At 29.1% G+C, this 18792-nt stretch overlaps 2 protein-coding genes and 1 pseudogene across 2 annotated transcripts; all 3 read right to left on the minus strand.

Moving 5' to 3' along the window:
* Nucleotides 1–590: 590 nt before the first annotated feature.
* Nucleotides 591–1811, minus strand: LOC145578528 (early nodulin-93-like; annotated as a pseudogene).
* Nucleotides 1812–5000: 3189 nt separating this feature from the next.
* LOC145578530 (early nodulin-93-like) lies at nucleotides 5001–7016 on the minus strand. The gene is made up of 4 exons (XM_081635835.1): nucleotides 6900–7016; nucleotides 6178–6239; nucleotides 5268–5343; nucleotides 5001–5131 (listed from the first exon to the last, which is right to left on the minus strand). Exons 1-4 carry the CDS (start codon nucleotides 6988–6990, stop codon nucleotides 5031–5033), a joined length of 330 nt encoding a protein of 109 aa, XP_081491961.1. The 5' UTR covers nucleotides 6991–7016; the 3' UTR covers nucleotides 5001–5030.
* Nucleotides 7017–12433: 5417 nt separating this feature from the next.
* LOC145578531 (protein kinase PINOID 2-like) lies at nucleotides 12434–15007 on the minus strand. Its single transcript, XM_081635836.1, has 2 exons — nucleotides 14231–15007; nucleotides 12434–13678 (listed from the first exon to the last, which is right to left on the minus strand). The coding sequence occupies exons 1-2, from the start codon at nucleotides 14806–14808 to the stop codon at nucleotides 12697–12699; spliced, it is 1560 nt and encodes a 519-aa protein (XP_081491962.1). The 5' UTR covers nucleotides 14809–15007; the 3' UTR covers nucleotides 12434–12696.
* Nucleotides 15008–18792: the final 3785 nt, after the last annotated feature.

Below are 18792 nucleotides of genomic sequence, written 5' to 3' on the forward strand. Positions count from 1 at the left end.
ATACTTTATTAGCCCTGCCCAAAAAAATTAACCAATGAAATTTTTTTAATTTGATTGATATGTTTACTATATTTACAGATCAGAACATGCATGATTGATAGTTTTATTATCGTACGGCGTTACGTCATCGTGTTTGCATGCTTCATGCATAGTAGTATAATACTTGTACTCGTATAATTTTCCCTTATATCATCGCATCTTATGAACATGTCATGTTACTCATGTAATATTAACAACTACATTATTAATGAACAATTTTTTATTTTATTATAAATGGCTAATAGGCGAAATTAATTAATCGTATTATCTAAATTCTAATACTCCGTAATTCCATATCCATGAGTGTGCCTGCTTTCTAGGCTCATTCAAGCTTATTAGCAATATCACCATGCTTAATTTAAATTGTGCAAATTTAATAACAAAACGACTGCAATTTAAGTTACGAAGGAGGGAATTATACATAATACATAAATCTAATTAAAAAGAAAAGGAAAAAAGAAATCGCAATGATTTTTATTCTTATATTACAATGATCATGTTCTACACTTCTACATAACATTCCTTTTTTTTTTTTTTTTTTCCTGTTATTGTTTGCGATTAAAAATAAGCTCCAAAACTGTGGATCTCAGCATCTTTATTATTGATAGAGTTGCGACGTGCTGATTTCAAAACTGCTTTGTCAGCTACTATGAAGTATGCTGCTCCTGCCACTGTAATTATTCATCAACCAAATTCAATATATTAGCATGCAACTTCATTAGTATTTCACATAAGAGTATAAGACTAATACGTTATATATATATATATATATATATATATATATATATATATATATATATATGTTACGCCTAACAAATTGATACACATGTTGCACACGCATATACACGGGCACACGAACGACATATGTACATATACAAATGAGTTACATATGTGTACCGGTTGAAATAATGAGAGCCTGAGCAGTGTAGTTGAGGTTGGCCCTTGCCCATGGCAACTTTCTAGCGCTTGCTATCTGTAAAGTCATATTGCACATCGAAATGTCAAATTAATATTACTACGTACGTGTGAAGTATGATCTATTTATCAAAGTATGGCTATTAACCTAGCTAGGTATATACGAGTATTATGATTTATGAACAACCACAAAAATATATTAAAAAAAAACTCACAGTTGGTATGGCTATAACAACTCCGGCAATAACAGCAGCCTTAGCTCCAGCTATAACACCCTCTGTATAAAAAAAATTTATTTATTTGGAATGTTGATTAGAAAATCACATGAAAATTTTTACCGTAACAAATTTAAAAAATGAAAATCTAGTGTGCTTTTAAGTTTCATTAACCTTCATACGAAATATAGACTAAAAGAACATTCAATTTAAATAAGACTCCAACTTAATTGAGTTCGAGTTGAAAATTATGCCCTATTTTATTCAACTCATCTCCTCCTATTTCATTCATATAAGCTCGATTAATCATTTAATAAGTTTAAATAAGTTTTGATAAATAAATATTAAGTTTGGAACTAGGCAATTAAACCTATATAATTCTTAAAATGATAAACGTAATTAAATTAAATTAAACATGAATTAATCTATGAGAGTAAAGTAAATAATAAAATACCATGAGACTATTGTTTGGCCATGGCTAGCCTCTGGTCAGTTGTGGACTCTGCAAGAGACTGTTGATCAATACCTTTGGCCATCTAGAACAATCTAGAAGATTGACTATGATTATCTAAAAGGGTAAAACGTAATAAGTTCTATTTTGCACGTAAACCTAGCTTAATTATTTAATTTAGTGTGCTAACTAATTTTTTGTGCTATAAAAGCTTTTGAACGAGGGAAAATGATGAAGACTGAAGAGCTAGAGGTAGTGTGATGCATATATATATATATATATAGAACCAAATTTTGGCCTCCCTTTATTTTTTTTTTATTAAATTTATTATTTTATATTTTTTTAGTAATAATTTGGCCTGAATATTTGTAAGATCTTAGTTATGACGAATGATTTGCCAATGTGGTGTTAAAAAATAAAGAAATTACTAGAATAGTGTTCACCTAAAAATATTTCTCAATTTAGTGTCCATGTAGGTTCAAAAATTACGAACCTAGGTTATGGTTAAAAAATCATTGAAGAGAACTTTTTTCTAATAAAATCATAATAAATATGTATACCATAAATTTTTTTTTTTTTTTTTTTTTTTTTTTTACTCAAACCTTAATCAAGGAAAACATCAGAGATTACAATAGTTAGGATTTCTTCAGGCCAAACTTTCATTTATGCATATAAGATACACTCCGTATCTTTATAAAGTCAAACATCAAATTTTTTTTATCTTAAATAATGCTTACGATATCTTTATTTAGCATTAAGCCTCGTCATTAATGCTTTTGTATTTTATTAATAGTAAAAATGGATATAAGCACTATGGAGTATGAATATGATGTAGTAATATAAATGTTTAAAAATTTTCTAGCATTTTTTTTCTTTGACAGCAAGTAACCAAGAATATTTTTAAGCTAAACTAGAAATATCTAGCAAAATAGCAGAGCTAGTAACCAAGAATTTTATTAAGCTAAACTAGAAATATCTAGCAAAATGCAAATAGCAGAGCTAATACAAGAAGATAGTCTTCCACCCAAATTCTCAAAACCTCGTAGTTTCAACTATTTTGAGCAAGTTTGGGGGCAGCCACATTCCCATATCTGCTAACTAACGAGTAATCAATAAAGGAGCACAAAGCAGCTAGTTTAAGGATGTCCCTAACAATGGTATGACCAAAGCTGAATATTTCATGCTTCCCCTACTTCAAATAAGTGAATTGATTGCTGCAGTCCGTTTGTAGCAAATTTGTTATGGATATAAATTGTCAAAAAAAATATGTAACATGAAACATCAATGTTTGGAACAATGGTGAATTAAAACCCTTAGAGAATAATATTGAGACTCCAATGATTTTTTATTTAGACTTTAAATACGAAACGATAAAAATTAGGTTTAGAGTTTTCCAATCCTGCGTGAACACTACTTTGAGAAATATTTTAAAGTGAACACTATTTTAGTAATCTCTTTATTTTTTAGCACCAATTTAGCAAATCTTTCGCTTATGACTACAGTATAATTTAACAATAAATCCTCCGTTTTATTCACTTTTAGGTTAAGTTTACAAAGCAACTTATATTTCGTTGCATCCGATTATAAGAAATATTACATGTAAGCTTACATAAAATATACTACCTCCGTTAACATTTACTTGCAACTTTGGGGTATTATTTGAGAGACATAAAATATTTCAAAGTTGTAAATAAATGTTAACGGAGGTAGTAGTAAAGTATGTAGGATATCGTTTTTCTCTAAATTAGACATCCACTCAGTATGGTAACATTACTTTTTAGCTCAATAACTTACAACGAACCTACTTAATAATCACAACTTTTACCTACCACTGTACTCTAGAGAGAAATCTAGCCATATTTTTATTCTTTATGTGCCTAAGGATATTAATTACTCGACTGATAACTTTAAAAATGATAAAAATAATAAGGAAAATGATAAACATAGCCCTAAGGGTTATGTATAAGAACCTCAAAAGGGAAATATTGAGGAAAGATTAACATTAAATACACCGATATCTGCGCATGATTTTGTCATGAATTTTCAACTTAATTCCATTTTGAGAACTACTCTATATTTAATGCTTATATATAATCCTAAGTGTTACATATATAATTAGTACACTTACTAATTTTTAGATAACTTTACTTAAAAATCTTATCATATATACACCTTATCCAAAAAAATCTATTTTAAGACATAGAAAAGATGGACAACTAAAAAAAGTAAAGAGTAAAAACAATGGGTAGCAAATTTAATTAAAAAGCTTTGGATCTATCACCCATCATCATCATCTCCTTTGTTATAGTAAAAAGTAACACGTGTCAAAATCAAAGGTCCACGATTTTTGGAATTTAATAAGGATTAATTGTAATATTATGGGTATTGGTTGCACACCGTTTTGTAGCTAGTTTTTAATAACATTGTACGTGTTACAAAGTAGTGCGTGGTGGTTTCAGTATCTTTCTGTTGCAATGTTGGTGCTGTGGTGCATACTCCATGCTAATGTCCTTTTCATTATCCTTTTTATTTTCTAGATTTCTTTTTTGGCAATTTATTACTTTTGCTTCATTTTATGATCTGCTCCACCGCTCAATAATCTAGTTGCCGGCTTACCGTCAAAAAAATATAGATAATACGATCAAAGATCTTATCACGGATAAAGACTTGTTTGACATTATTGTAATTTCGTATTGATCATATCTTATTGGGTTTGATTATGAATTTCTCAAAAATTTATATAGTCATATTTATGCCTTTATAGAGATCTTAATGATCTATATACAATTACATGCTAAACTCGATTCATTAGAAATGTTTAGCTTATAAAAAATCTTATGGTGACATAACATAATTAAATACAAGTACTACGATGTACATAAAAGATTCGTTAAATCAAAATACAATCTTTCTAATTTTGCATTTATAAATTGGTATAAACAGTGTATATAGGTTTTATATTAGCACGGACACAAACTTATGAATAATTAAATAAAAATTTGTATGAAAATGTTGGATATACTCAATTGATAACCCTTATCTTCATCACACTAATTAGTTGTGAGCTCAACCTCAATATAATACATCCATGCTTGAAAGTAAAGTTGAGACTCATGCTATGATATATTGACCAAAGTATAAACTCTATATTTATAAGTAATAGTAAATACTTATTAATATTACATATATAGGTATAGATTAGATATAGATGCATGGTATGGTACATTATAATTGCTAGATTGCACCGCAATTATTATAATCATGCAATCATAATCCTAATTAGTACAATCATATCATGTGATGTGATCCTCGTAATCATCAAGTTGCCCTCATGATCATTTTCATTAATTAATCATATATGGCAATATTATAGATCATACAATTAAGAATTGATTACTTAAGATTTATAATTATGCTCCACTATTTGGATTTCTAGCTTGATTAAAAGAGTTTTGACGTGCCGACTTCAGAACAGTCTTGTCCGCTACTATGAAATATGCTGCTCCAGCCACTGTTTTATCAATTAAATTCAGAATTTTAATTAAGTGCCAGAAATAAAGAAATTAAAATTCAAAATAAAAAATAATAAGAAATTTGAAGAAAGAAAATCTTTGATTATATGTTTGAAGTACTAATTATATATATACCAGTAGATATTATAAGAGCTTGAGCAGTGTGATTGAGATTGGCCTTTGCCCATGGAAGCATTCTAGCACCTGCAATCTGCAAAGGATGATATAATACTCTCAAATTTAATTTAAAGAGGGAGGGATAAAGTATGTTAATCAGTTACGAGTAATATATATATATATATATATATATATATATATATATATATATATATATATATATATATATATACACACACACTAGGTTGACACTCGTGCGATGCACAGGTTTACCAATAATTTATTTTTGGATTTTTGTAAATTTTTTTTATGCATATTAAAATGTTCATAAGTTCAATTTAATTGACCTTAATTATGCTAACAACTCCTATAAAGACTCCAACAACCTAATATCAACATAAATCACCAAAAAAATAGGTACTTATTTTAAACCAATTACCTAAATAATAGCTACTATCTGTTTAAAATTACTTAGCATTTTGTTTCCAAAAAAATTAGCATTTGAGCGAGAAATCTTTTCATGAAATAGCGCCACATGTACAACTTTGAAAAAAGATGACGTCAGTGGTTGCTACTTTATAATTTAGTATTAAATATATATATATATATATATATATATATATATATATATATATATATATATATATATATATATATATATATATATATATATATATATATATATATATCAAGCGCATGCACTACTTCACATGTTGATATGTACAAAGTACAAACCTAAGGTGATAGATGTTATCGTAAGCAATAATTATACCCACTATTATTGTTAAGGATGATTATGCTTTAATGCACGATGTGGTTAATTACGTGCTAGAGTGATCGATGTACATGGTGCTACGTATGTACGACTAGTTGCATAACGTAACGTGTGGTTGGGGGAGAGGGAGGATTTTATAGCTAGAGAACTCACAGTTGGTATGGCAGCAGCAAAGCCAGAAACAACAGCTGCCTTAGCTCCAGCAAGAACACCCTCTGAAATTCAAATTCAAATTAAAAAAAAATATATAATAAGAAACAATTAAGCATTTACAAGCAAATTAAAGACTAATAATCTTTTTAGTAAATAACAATTAAATAACATAAAATCTTGAAACTAACTGGCTAATGGGCCTACGGACTTTTAGGTAAATACTAAAGACCATAGAAAAATGAGTCCAAAGAGTTTCTTGGGTCAACAAAATTAAGGTTTTTGGACCCAACAAAAATATTATAGAAATTTTATTTGGACCATCTATGATTTTAGTCATCATAAAAAGGGCTCTCTTATTTTATTCAATAACATTATAATTAAATATAATAATCAACTCTAGTTAATCAAGTTTCGTGCATGCTACAGTAATTTTGTTTCTTAGGAAGTGTGAAAGACGAAATCTTCATAAAAATAATTAGAGGATCATCTAAAACACCATCATTATACCTTAGATTCGTACTCTGTAACAAAATATTGACTCATGCTACAATCTTATTTTGATTTTCCATTTTCAAAAATCACTCTTTTGTCAGAAAATCAATGAACACCCACATAAAATAACATTATAATTTATATAATATGTTAAACAGATTGATCTATTCTAGGATGAAAGGAGTATATAAATACATTTATAGAAATGCAATGTATATACACGTACGTACCATGGGCGCAACGTTTGGCCATAGTTAGCCTTTGATCAAAAGAGACTAAGGTAGACCTCTCTAAGGGTGATTGTGCAACATTTTTAGCCATTGTAATTTATAGGATATAAGGGAAAAAAAATTGGAAATGTTATAATTTGATGATGAGATGAATATATTAAGAGGCTGGAATAATTTGGATGAGATAAAATGGTGAAGAAAAATGTGATATTTATAGAAAAAAAAAATTAGTGGGTGAGAAAAGAGTGTGACATTTTAAGTGACAAGTTTGATGGTATTACTAGAAATCTAAGTTCCAAGAAATAGTCTAGTCCCGTTGTTTTTCCTTCAATTGGATTTGTGTAGTAGTCAATTGATTCCTCTTGTCTTTTTCTTTATTTTATCCAATAACGCTCATTGTGCATGAGAATGTGTTAGTTGGTTGTGCTATCACGTGTAACATTGCAAGTTTGATTAGTTATCGATATTAACCTTCGAATTCAATATACGAAGTAATTGCAACATTTTTAAAATTAGAAATAATTGTTACAATTCAATATATCAAAATGCTTGTCTCACCCCTTATATGCCCCCACTAACTTGTAACTTTGTGAGAATGTGTTTTCTTTGTTATTTTGATTGCAATGATTTGGCTTTTGTGTATATGTATGTTCTTTCTTCATTATATGATCTGCAGTAATTTACACCTAATGTAAATTTTGTTACACTTGTGTTAATATATACTTTAGTTAAAGTTTTTTTTTGTTTTTTTTTTTGATATATAGTTATGTGATTTTAAAATAGATAGAAAAGTTTTAGCAAAATCGACAAATACTAATTAATGTGATTTTGTTGAGCTTACCTCACAAATGATATGTGTATTATGGGGGAGGTATTGAGTGATGATGGGCATGTACGAAGAAAAACACATATTCGAGGATAAAGTTATATTGCTAATAAGGATAAATTTGCCTGTCAAATTTCACTAGATTCATTTTCATTTCCTTCGTTTAAAACCGCCTATTAAAAATATCATAAGTTCTTTTTGACCTAAATTATGTTTGGGAATTTTATATTTTGTCTAGAACACTCTCTATCTCATGGTTGGTACACTAAGACACGGTTGATAGATTTATGGAATTTGTCAATGGTTTTCACATGAATTATTTTCAACAATAGTGGGTGGCAAATGGCCCTTTTTGATTATCGTATACCTTTTGTTGGACCATATATATAAACTTAATAATATTGCACACTTCACTTCTTTTTTATCCAATTATAAGCCGATTGTTGGGCCTTTTTTTATTTTTAGCAACCCTCTTTACACCGTTTTAAGACGGTGCTTAGACTCAATATCATAAAATACTAATTTTCTAACTTTCTCAAAATAGGCAATCTCCAAAGTTAAGTAGAAGATCTTCCTTGCTATATAAATTACTAAAATTAGTCTTAACCCATTTGCTAATAAAATATCCCTAACCTATGGATCAATGTTTCATTGTCCTCTTCGGCCCTATTCACTTCACCTTTAAAAAATACTATTAAGTAAAAATAATTTCAGATCAGTAAAAATAAGTTCAGTTCAGTAAAAATAATTTCAGTTCAGTAAAATTCAGTTATCTTAAAGAAGAATTATAATAGAAAATCAGTAAAAATAATTTCAGTTCAGCAAAAATAATTTAAGTTCAGTAAAATTAATTTAATTTCAGTAAAAATAATTTAACTTCAGCAAATATAATTTTGTTTCAGTAAAAATAATTTCAGTTCAACAAAAATAAGGTGAAGTGAACGGGGCCTTAATTTCTAAGTCCTAACTACCATGTTTCAATATCTTTGTAAGTGAAGTACAAAACATATAAATGAGGATTTTGTGTGATCTACGTAGTATATGAATTGATCCCTAGGATAAAGGATTGCCAAACGATAATCTTCGTTTCATCCATATATTCAAAGTTTTTACTTTCTCTATGTATTATTAGTTGCAAGTGTTACAACATGACTCTGTTTGATGATTTATGCTTAATATAAAGAATAACAGACATGAAAAAAGTTGTACACTATTCATATTCATGTCAATTTATATTAAATCGCTTTTAATAAATATAAGTTTAATTCAGACCATACATTACCTTATTAAGTTAAATCAAACAAAGCCTAATTCTTATTTCAAGCTAACATAAATTGGAAACAACATGCATCAACCAATGATATTGAATAATATTACTTCTTATCTTAACTTTTTCAAGCTTAATCTATAATTTCAGCAATAGCAATAGGGCTCCGACAACATGAATTCAAATGAGTAGTTAACTTCCTTTGGTCAAAAGGAGAAGCAGAAGTTTGACTACTAATTAAACACGTCAGATGAAATCTAATTAACAAATTAATTAATAATTTCTTGGGTTACATAAAATTTAGGGATTGAACTAATTTGCACAATCTTTATTATAGTTAGGTGGTACTCAAGAATGTCTCCATAAAATTGTGTGCAGTCTGCATTATCAAATCCACTTGAATATTCAGTTTGCTGGAAACTGCGTTTTTATGCTTTACAATGTGGCCATGTAATCGATTACCACCATATGGTAATCATTATTCTCAACTTATAATTATTATAAAGAGTTTTTATTTTTTATTTTTTTATTTTTTTTTTGAAGGAAAAAAAACCGAAAAAATCAACAATTATTAGCTTTACTTTCTTATACGCATTTTTTACAATATAATTACATGCATTTAATTTTTTTTTTTTATCTAAATTTTTCAATTTATAAATCTTTCTTACATATATTGTAGATACGGAGTATAATAATAATTTGAACTTAAGCAATTCTTATTATTCGTTGTAAACTTAATAATGGTAAAAAATTTACACCATTCGTTTTAGAGTAATTGGCACACATATGTTTTTTTTTTTACATGGTTTATATATTAATTTTGACTATAAATATATTAAAAATACATATTATTATCATATAAAATATTACTAAATTGGTATTAATATCGAGTTCACAATAACAGCAATTAATTTTTTAACATATTTTAAACCATGTTTTAATAATCAAACTAGTACATTAGCAAGTACGTCAAGTTTAACCCTGTCGAAAAAAAGAACTTTTACTAGAAACACAGAGATGTTTAATTAAAGTGATTATGTGATTTATTTTTCTTTAAATGTGTAAAAATATACATGTATACATACTTTGCAAAAATCAAATAAATAAAAAATCATACAAAATATATCTATTTAATTTTGATATTTCTAGCAATGAGTGGAATCAAGTGCATTTACATTAGAAAATCTTCAATCTTCAACGCCTACACTTTTTTCATAACCAATAATTGTCACTAGTCATTTGTATACTTCCTTTCATTATCTAACCAATTACAACGTCGTTAATAAACTATTGTCTTGGAATGTTTGTTTCAACATGGTGCATTAACTCATTGTTGCTAATCATCATCAATGAACTTCCAATTCTCGAGCTTATCTTGGTATTTGGTTGTTATTTGCCTTGTGATCTTTTAGTTATTATTATTGCACGTACACCCAATCTTAGCTAAAATGTCCAACTAACATTAACCTCCTCTTGTTTGTTAGCCCTTTGCCCGCGTGATTTTTTTTGTCATTGAGGTTATGGATATGCCTCAAATGGCCGACGATACCTCTCCAATGTTAGCGTTCATACATATAGCTTTCACGTTGTTTAATTGAAAAAAAAAATCGATAAAAATGACTAAGTGATAGTCAAACTTAGAATTTTTAATTGTATTTCACATGTCAATAATTAGTCGGCTAATATTCTCCATCAGTTTGTCAAGTAAATTAACTTGTCTGACTAAGCTAATTTTTATGTGTAACTCGATTTAATGGTTTAATTAATAGACTTTTATAAATTACAAACAAATCGCTACTTATAACGAACCATTAAAAATATATATTTTTGTCGAACCATAAATTTAATTTCCTAGCAAGAGTGAATTAGAATTTGTTTTGAGTTGGTCGAAATTTAATTTTATGGAATCAATGAAAGAATATATCTCTATAGATAAGACAAGGATTCATGTGATAGTGATGAAAGAGTGCATGTAATGAATGTGTCAAAGGAAGGAGTCACGAGCATTTTCTGATGATTCCATACATTTCCTTGTCCATGCAATAAATTCATTAACTAAAAGATGGACTTGTATTATTGCGTATGTGCACTTTGTGCCCACAAAAATAATTAACCTACTCTCCCTTTTGTTTCCGCAAATGCTCTTTAATAATTAACGATAACATTATGAAATGGAGGTAGTATAATTTAAAATGCGTATAGGGTAGATGAAAAACCTTCTAGCTAAAATGAACCCCAAGAGTTAGACAAGGCCAAACTACAACATATTTAATTTCCACATTATGAACAATAAAACCACACTTTATCTTCCTTGTTAAACTTTTTCCTTACAATAAATCCTATCATATTCTCTGTAGTTATCTTTATATGCTGTATAACATATCCATCTTGTCAATTTTTTGATTCCAAAGTAAATTGATCAAATGACCGTACAATTATTGGAATTCCAAAGTCAAATTCTTTTTAACACATTTTTAATAATATTATTGATGTGGTGTTAGCATTTTTTTTTCTTTCATTATTATACACTGTAAATCAATGTTATGGACTATATTTTAAAAATTGTTTAGTAAATGATTTTTTAGTTGACTTTTGACTTTCGGCTTTCTATTTGATTAAATGGCTAACAATATAATACAAATAGTATCAAACCAACTATATAAAACAGCCGATAAACAATTGCAAACATCTTTATATTGTTTACTCTGGCTGGCTTCCTCCAAAGCAAATTACTTACTGTAGTAAATAAATTAAAGAACATAAAATTTGACCCTACTAGGAAAAATGACAAGAGAATTTGTCCAAAAAAAATAAACTCATGATGAAAAAGAGGAAAGAAAATCAGAGAAAGGTAGAAGGGCCATGATGGGCCTGTGTTTTAGCCAGCCCTCTTTCTCTTTAATCAATGAAATTAAAATAAATTATAAATTTAAATAAATAAATAAATAAAAGAAAAAGAAAAAGAAAGAAAAGGCTGGTATATCAAAGTGCCTAGATGAGTTAAAAGGTAGAACAAATTAACAAAAAGAAAACACCTTTTGGTCATAGGTCACACCAACTTTACAGAAAACCAAAATTCAGTATTATAGTTTTGTATTTTTAGATATTTTATAGTGTTTAAGACTAAATTTTGATCATTGTTCACATATTTTCTTTTTCCCTACTTGAGTAGAATCATAATTGTGACCACATGATATAATGAAACCTCATGGGGAAAACATTGATGCAATTATGTGCCTCCTTCCACCTTTTCTTTCATCTTATACTTGAAAATTCTTTATCATAATTAAATATTTGCAAGGAGTTTCATATCATAGGTTAAACAATTCATTCCATATAGATAATTAAGAAAAAGATGAAATTTGGCGGAAAGCTAATATGAGGTCTTAATTGTATATAACATTCTATTAAGAATTAAATGTCACATTATTGATGATGTAATTTGAACTAATAACGTGGCAATTTAGTCTGAGTACAGGTGATATGTGTCTTAAAAGTTAGCAAAATGAGAAAGACTAGCTAGATTGATCGTGGAGTTTTCTCTCTTTGGATCAAGTATTATACATATGATGATAGAAGTAGTAGTGATTGAATTACAAGCTAATTCACCACCACTAATTAATCAATTCTCTTCTATTAAGACCCTATAAGGCTATAAACTAATTATATACAATTCCAAAAAAAAAAAAAAGGGTCTCACTTAATTAAAAATAATCAAAATGAGATTGAGGAATCTGATATGGTGCTTCCCTCTCTTTTTTGCTTAGTGCTTTTGGCATATTGAGACCTCTTTGATAACTAGTACTACAATTACTACTATAACTCTTCCTCATTTTGTTATTGTGAAGCTCTTTAGGCACCAAAGGTGGCTTAACTGACCTAATTAAGGCCCAATTAATACCCTTGAAGAAGTCATGCCTTTTGATCTCATTTGAACCCTTAAGGTTACCAATCCTTTTCTTAGGATTCTTCACTAGAAGCTTGCAAATTAGGTCTTGAACTTTGGCCATTTCTTCATACTCTTTCGCGCTACCTAGGCTCATCCTAGGAAACGTTACGGGTTGCTTCAGAATATTAATCAGTGTCTTCTCGTTATTTTCACCCTTAAAAGGTGTCTTACCATACAACATCTCATAAAGAAAAACCCCGTAGGTCCACCAATCGACAGCACTCCCATGGCCGAGCCCAGAAATGACCTCGGGGGCCAAGTACTCGTGGGTCCCAACAAAAGACTTGGACCGAGCATTGATGGGCTCGGCCACTAGCTCCGTCTCAAAAAATACTTTATTATTATTAGTAGTAGTAGTACCATCACAATCACCATCACCATCGTCATCAGAATCACTATCGATACGATCACCATTGGCCGTCTGTCGTATGGTGGTGGTGTTCCTAGGGGATGTCTTGTTCCTCCTCTTGTTACTAGAAAAACAAGAGAGGACAGGTTGTATAGGTGTAACACAAGAAGGTGTGGAACACCTTACATAAGTGTTCTTCTCAATAGAAGTTGGCAGCTTTTGTTTTAACAACTTTGGGACCACGTCACACTTGAGTGAAAGATCAAAGTCAGATAGCATAATGTGTCCATCTTCTCTTACCAATACATTCTCTGGCTTTAGATCCCTGTATATTATTCCCATCATGTGTAGATACTCCAAGGCTAAAACTGTCTCTGCTGCATAAAACCTGTTTTTCATCATCATTTTTCAAAATCAAAGTCAATACTAATTCTTTTTCAAATTAAATTACATCAACATACATATATATATATATATATATAACAATATTTAACTACTACGGAGTAATTAGTTCACATATATATTTACTACCTCTGTTTAAATTTAATTACTCATGTCGTGCTGATTAATTAATTATTATATACGGAGTACATATATAAACTCTATTGTATGTGCCCATAAAAGAGTAATGGTACATGATATATTTTGCATGCACGCCTCATATTATGTATTTATATTATCTCTACCAAAAATTATTATTTTCTTACTAAATCAAATTGACAATATATGGTGAGAAAGACTACTCATGGTAATAAAACAAAACACCAAAAGCATCATGCAAGCAACTATGTACATACATACATACTTTTATCATAATAATAATATCTAACTCTATCATCATAATATAACATAACCAACAGTTAATTGTCAAATAACATAACCAACAGTTAATTGTCAAATAAGAAGATAGATTAATTAAAAACCGCAAAGAAAAACTTACTTAGCAGAGGAGATATGAAATCTCCGATTAGGTTGACGAAGCCTAAGAGCATACAAATCACCACCAGAGCAAAACTCCATAACCAAACAAGAATAATGAGAAGCTTCAAAATCAGCATACAAAGTAGGCAAAAAAGGGTGATCAAGCAACCCTAATATCTCCTTCTCCATATCAGCCCTAACAAGTTTATTCCTAATAGCAAGAGCTTCTCTATCAACTACTTTCATAGCATAATAACACGGTACCGCCCCTACGGCTGGGTTTCGTATTTGACAAAGGTACACATTACCTAAATCACCACCCCCTACCCGTTTCAGTATCTTGAAATGTTCGAGCCCGACTCGACCTCCGGCTACTTGCCTCCTTAGCCCCTTTATCGCCTCCCACCCGGCTTGTTGAGCCTTGTGGGGTTTAGTTGTGGGGCTGGATAGAGAATGGCTTGAGAAACTACTACGACGACTAAGACTAAGCGTGCTTAGGTTTAGGTTTAGGTTTAGACTCATCCAACTTTGGCTTGAGTCTGGGATTGTTATTGAGGATGAACAGCTGCTTTCTTGGTCAAATGAGTCTGCTGCCATGGTTGATGAATGAATGAATTAAGATGGAGTTTATATGATGAGAGAGAAAGTAGAGAGAGAAAGAGGGTTTGTTAATGGAGGTTGAGTTGAGAAGTTTGTAGGAGAAAATGAAAGGGGGTGTTCTTTTTTTCTTGTGAGGTGGGGAAGAGGTTGTTTATATATAGAGAGAGGAGTTTTTATAAAGGTAGAATGTGTTGAGTGTCTATTCTTTTTGTTCTAAAATTAACTTAGCTTCATATTTAGATGCTTATATATATTAGAGATATAACACGTCTCCTGTTATCAATGTTATTATCAAATCTTGTTATCTTTGGTATAATAGTATATTATGTTAAATAAATATCTTTGTTATTATATTTTGTAATGACTAATTATATTATTCGATTCTTGTATATCGGTTAGTGAATCATAGAGATTATATTAGGATTATATATTCTTCTGTAACACTATAAATAGTAGCAAGTATCCTTTCTTAGATAATATAATTCAAAGCTTGCTAGTCTTTCATTCTACCTGTGCTTTCCAATATGTTGTTTCTCATATATAACTCTATTAGTTTATATTCACTTTGTTTTGGGGAACTCCTAACAGCACATTGTGTCATATCAAATTTTACATAGTATAATTATGCAGGTCAAACTAGCTAAGACATGTGGACAACCAGAAACTATGGGAGTAATATCTACCTTAGCTTCATACTTATCTATTCATGTACAATCTATTAATGTGAATTGTTTGATGATTGAATCCATATTATTGTGGGAATAGGACAACATAAGGTTACAAGGACATACTTTATTCTTATAAAAAATTATATTGTAACAAGGTTAAAAATTGAAAAGTTGTCACGCTTTAAGTAGTAGTTGGGAGATATGCTATAATCTATCACATATATTCACATTATATCACTATATTGCTAATTCATCTAACACACTATCATATATACAATGTGACCTTTTATCTTCTTACCTACCTAACAAGCTTGCTATAGCTTAGAGTGGTCCTACAACCTCTTAGCTTGGTGTTGGTGGTGGCGGTTTAACTATCTTACTATAAACTAATTTTACTAGTTTAATTTGCATGCAAATCATCATAGTTATCAATCTATTGACCACTTTCTTTATGAGTGTTGTGCTTGTATTGGTTAAGACTCAAAGTAGTTGAAATGAGAATCAAGTTAGATGATAAATGATGTATGTATTATTACATTTTTGCATAATTACTCACTTAGTCACTAACTTCAAATTAATTTCAACAACTTGTGTCAAATTTTAAGCTAATTGCTTTTGATGATTGGCTTTTTCCTATCTCTTTGTTCTATATATGAACAAAAAATTATTATTTTTCATTTGAATATATATGTACAATAGTTTAGAGATGGCAAGACTTTTAAGCTAGAGAGGTCAAGTAAGACATGATATGAGATCTCAATTTATAAGACAACCCCTAGTCGCTTATATTGATGACGGGACGAAAATTCTATCTATTTTTATACCCTTATTTCATTACTCATTTCTAATCTACTATTTTTGGATATACTCCGTATCATTTTACTTCTATAATTCCGCAATAATTAATTATTTTACAACATTTTACTCAAATTCTCTCACACTGCTCTTTTTCTTATCCATTCTATTATTCGATAAACTTATAATTGCAATTTTTCCTTACAATTATAAGTACATCCATTGGTAACTTAGGATCAATTACATGATTTACATCAAAATATTAATTGTATCTTGTTGACAGCTGACGGTCAAAATGCTTTGTCGCTTGTGCTAAAAGTTACAACACAGATTACCAAAGAATGTTATTCTTTTTGGCTAAAAAATTAATTAAAAATAGCATAAAAGTGATTCTTTAAAGTTAAAAACCTTCTCTTGAAGAAAGAGCATATGATGGATGGACCAAATCCTAAACAAATTTCTTCATAACCTTTTGAATTCTAGTTTACTACGACTGCTTTTTTTTAAATCACCGAAAACAATTACTGTACATTAATTAAATTAATGGTACTTAGTAAAAAGCATACTCTTAAACTTTAACACGTAAAATTAGTACATGAAACTTCATAAAACAATGGTGAGAAAACAATATTTTTTAACTTCTTGTTTTTCAAATCGGATATTCTAAAATCAGATCGCAATCTTTTTGTAGACTTTTTCATTGCTCTTGCCCATCTTTATTTTTAGAATCATGTAGTATTTTAAGCGTGTATTCTTTTGCTTTATTAATCTAAATTGATCTAAACTCATTAAAAATTTAAAATAACAAGAATTGTTAGGTATATCATATATGAAATTATTAGAGCTTATTTATCATCATAACTAATTGAAAAAAAAAATATCAATTAAGTATATTAAAAACATAAAATATGGAGGGAGAGAGATTTGTGTTATGGAATAATAATTACGTCATATTTGTGAATCCATGCAAAATAATTTTAATTTTTTTGGTGAATTGTATCCATGCAAAATAAAATGAGTATTAATTATTCATTAAGTTCAAATATGTTATAGAGAAATAAATCAAATTATTTTGTGTCTGTTTAGCTTATATACATCTAAATTATGTATCTCATTACATATAAATAAAATAATCTACAAGAAAGTATAATATTGTTAAATCTTTAACATGAAACTAATTGAAATAAAAATTATATAAATTTAGGTAAATAATTTTTATATTTTGAAAAAATAAAAATTGAAAAAAAAGGTGGGAGAAGCATAGTGTAATACTAGATTCCATAGAAAGCACATGAAGTGCCCGTGCCACAAATAAATATCACCTCTCTTTATTTCTCTTTAAATTTCACAAATATTAAGGTGCCTTTTTGTGCGTGGTTTAGTAAATATACCTTTGTGATTTACCTTTTTTTGTGTGCATGTGAACCCATTATTTATTTTTCTGTAAAAATTTACTCCGTAAAATATAAACTTAAAGCCTTAGCTTCCAGATCTGTTACAGTGGATTTGCTCCAGGTTTTCAACCAATAGATCTTCATTTTTCTTATTTTATATTTATGATTGTACTTATTATTATCTAATCTTGTTTTACTTTGCTATTACTACATTGTTTTATCATTAAATACATTTTATAATATAGTTTGAGTAGTTAATTAATTTACTAGCTTCACTATCTAGCTAGCTAGCTAGGTAACCTACCTTGTAGTATCATGATCATATCATAAGCTTGGATATATGCCAATACTTGAAGCAAGGTTGCATTTTGTTTTTACGTATTATTGTCAAAATTATTGCGGAGATGTGTTAATGATCATTCATACAAAGGTCCCCCCATGGAGATATGATAGGAGATTCATTAGATTATTTAATCAACTGCATGCATTGGCAATAATCGACGACTTCTTTGTCACTACTGTATGTTTATTAATTATAGGTACATCAAGGTGTTTAGCAGAATTTAATCAGTTGGAGCTACAAATTATGATAATTAGTTGTATAAGTAGGAATAATGATTGAGCTGTAACAAACACCACTTACATCCTTTATATAAGAAAACGGGGATCGGAGTAGACTGATGCGTAGGTTGTTACTTGCAATTAGAAAATCGATCTTAAGAGGGTACTATTGTATAATACATTACTATGAGATGTGACATTTATATTTAATCAAATGACAATTCATTATAATAGACACATTATCACGTCTTAAATGCATAAAAATTCATAAACATGTAAGAGCGTTTTATCATTACACTTAAGACTGGTGCTCATATTCACATATTTATTCTCACTCAATTATTATTGAAGAAGGAGAAGAATATTTGTGTGAACCTTAGCTTATTTCTAAGACAAATCATATGAATAAGCCAATGAATAAATGCATCCAACCTTATTTTCTAAAAGTTAATTAGAAGGACATTTTGGTTCTAGCAAGAACAAAAGAACCAAGAATGATAACTAACCTAGATTGAGGTTGATATAAGGACCCAATATTGTCCCCTAAAAAGATAAAAATTAAA

Source organism: Chenopodium album, chromosome 14 (genome assembly GCF_948465745.1).
Source record: "Chenopodium album chromosome 14, dcCheAlbu1.1, whole genome shotgun sequence".
NCBI classification, from domain to species: domain Eukaryota; kingdom Viridiplantae; phylum Streptophyta; class Magnoliopsida; order Caryophyllales; family Amaranthaceae; genus Chenopodium; species Chenopodium album.

Coding starts and splice junctions, on each gene's coding strand:
- LOC145578530 (XM_081635835.1), bottom strand. CDS start 6,990: ATGGCTAAAAATGTTGCACAATCACCCTTAGAGAGGTCTACCTTAGTC. Junction 6,240..6,899: donor GGCCAAACGTTGCGCCCATG/GTACGTACGTGT, acceptor TTTGAATTTCAG/AGGGTGTTCTTGCTGGAGCT. Junction 5,344..6,177: donor TTGCTGCTGCCATACCAACT/GTGAGTTCTCTA, acceptor CATCCTTTGCAG/ATTGCAGGTGCTAGAATGCT.
- LOC145578531 (XM_081635836.1), bottom strand. CDS start 14,808: ATGGCAGCAGACTCATTTGACCAAGAAAGCAGCTGTTCATCCTCAATA. Junction 13,679..14,230: donor TTTCATATCTCCTCTGCTAA/GTAAGTTTTTCT, acceptor GATGAAAAACAG/GTTTTATGCAGCAGAGACAG.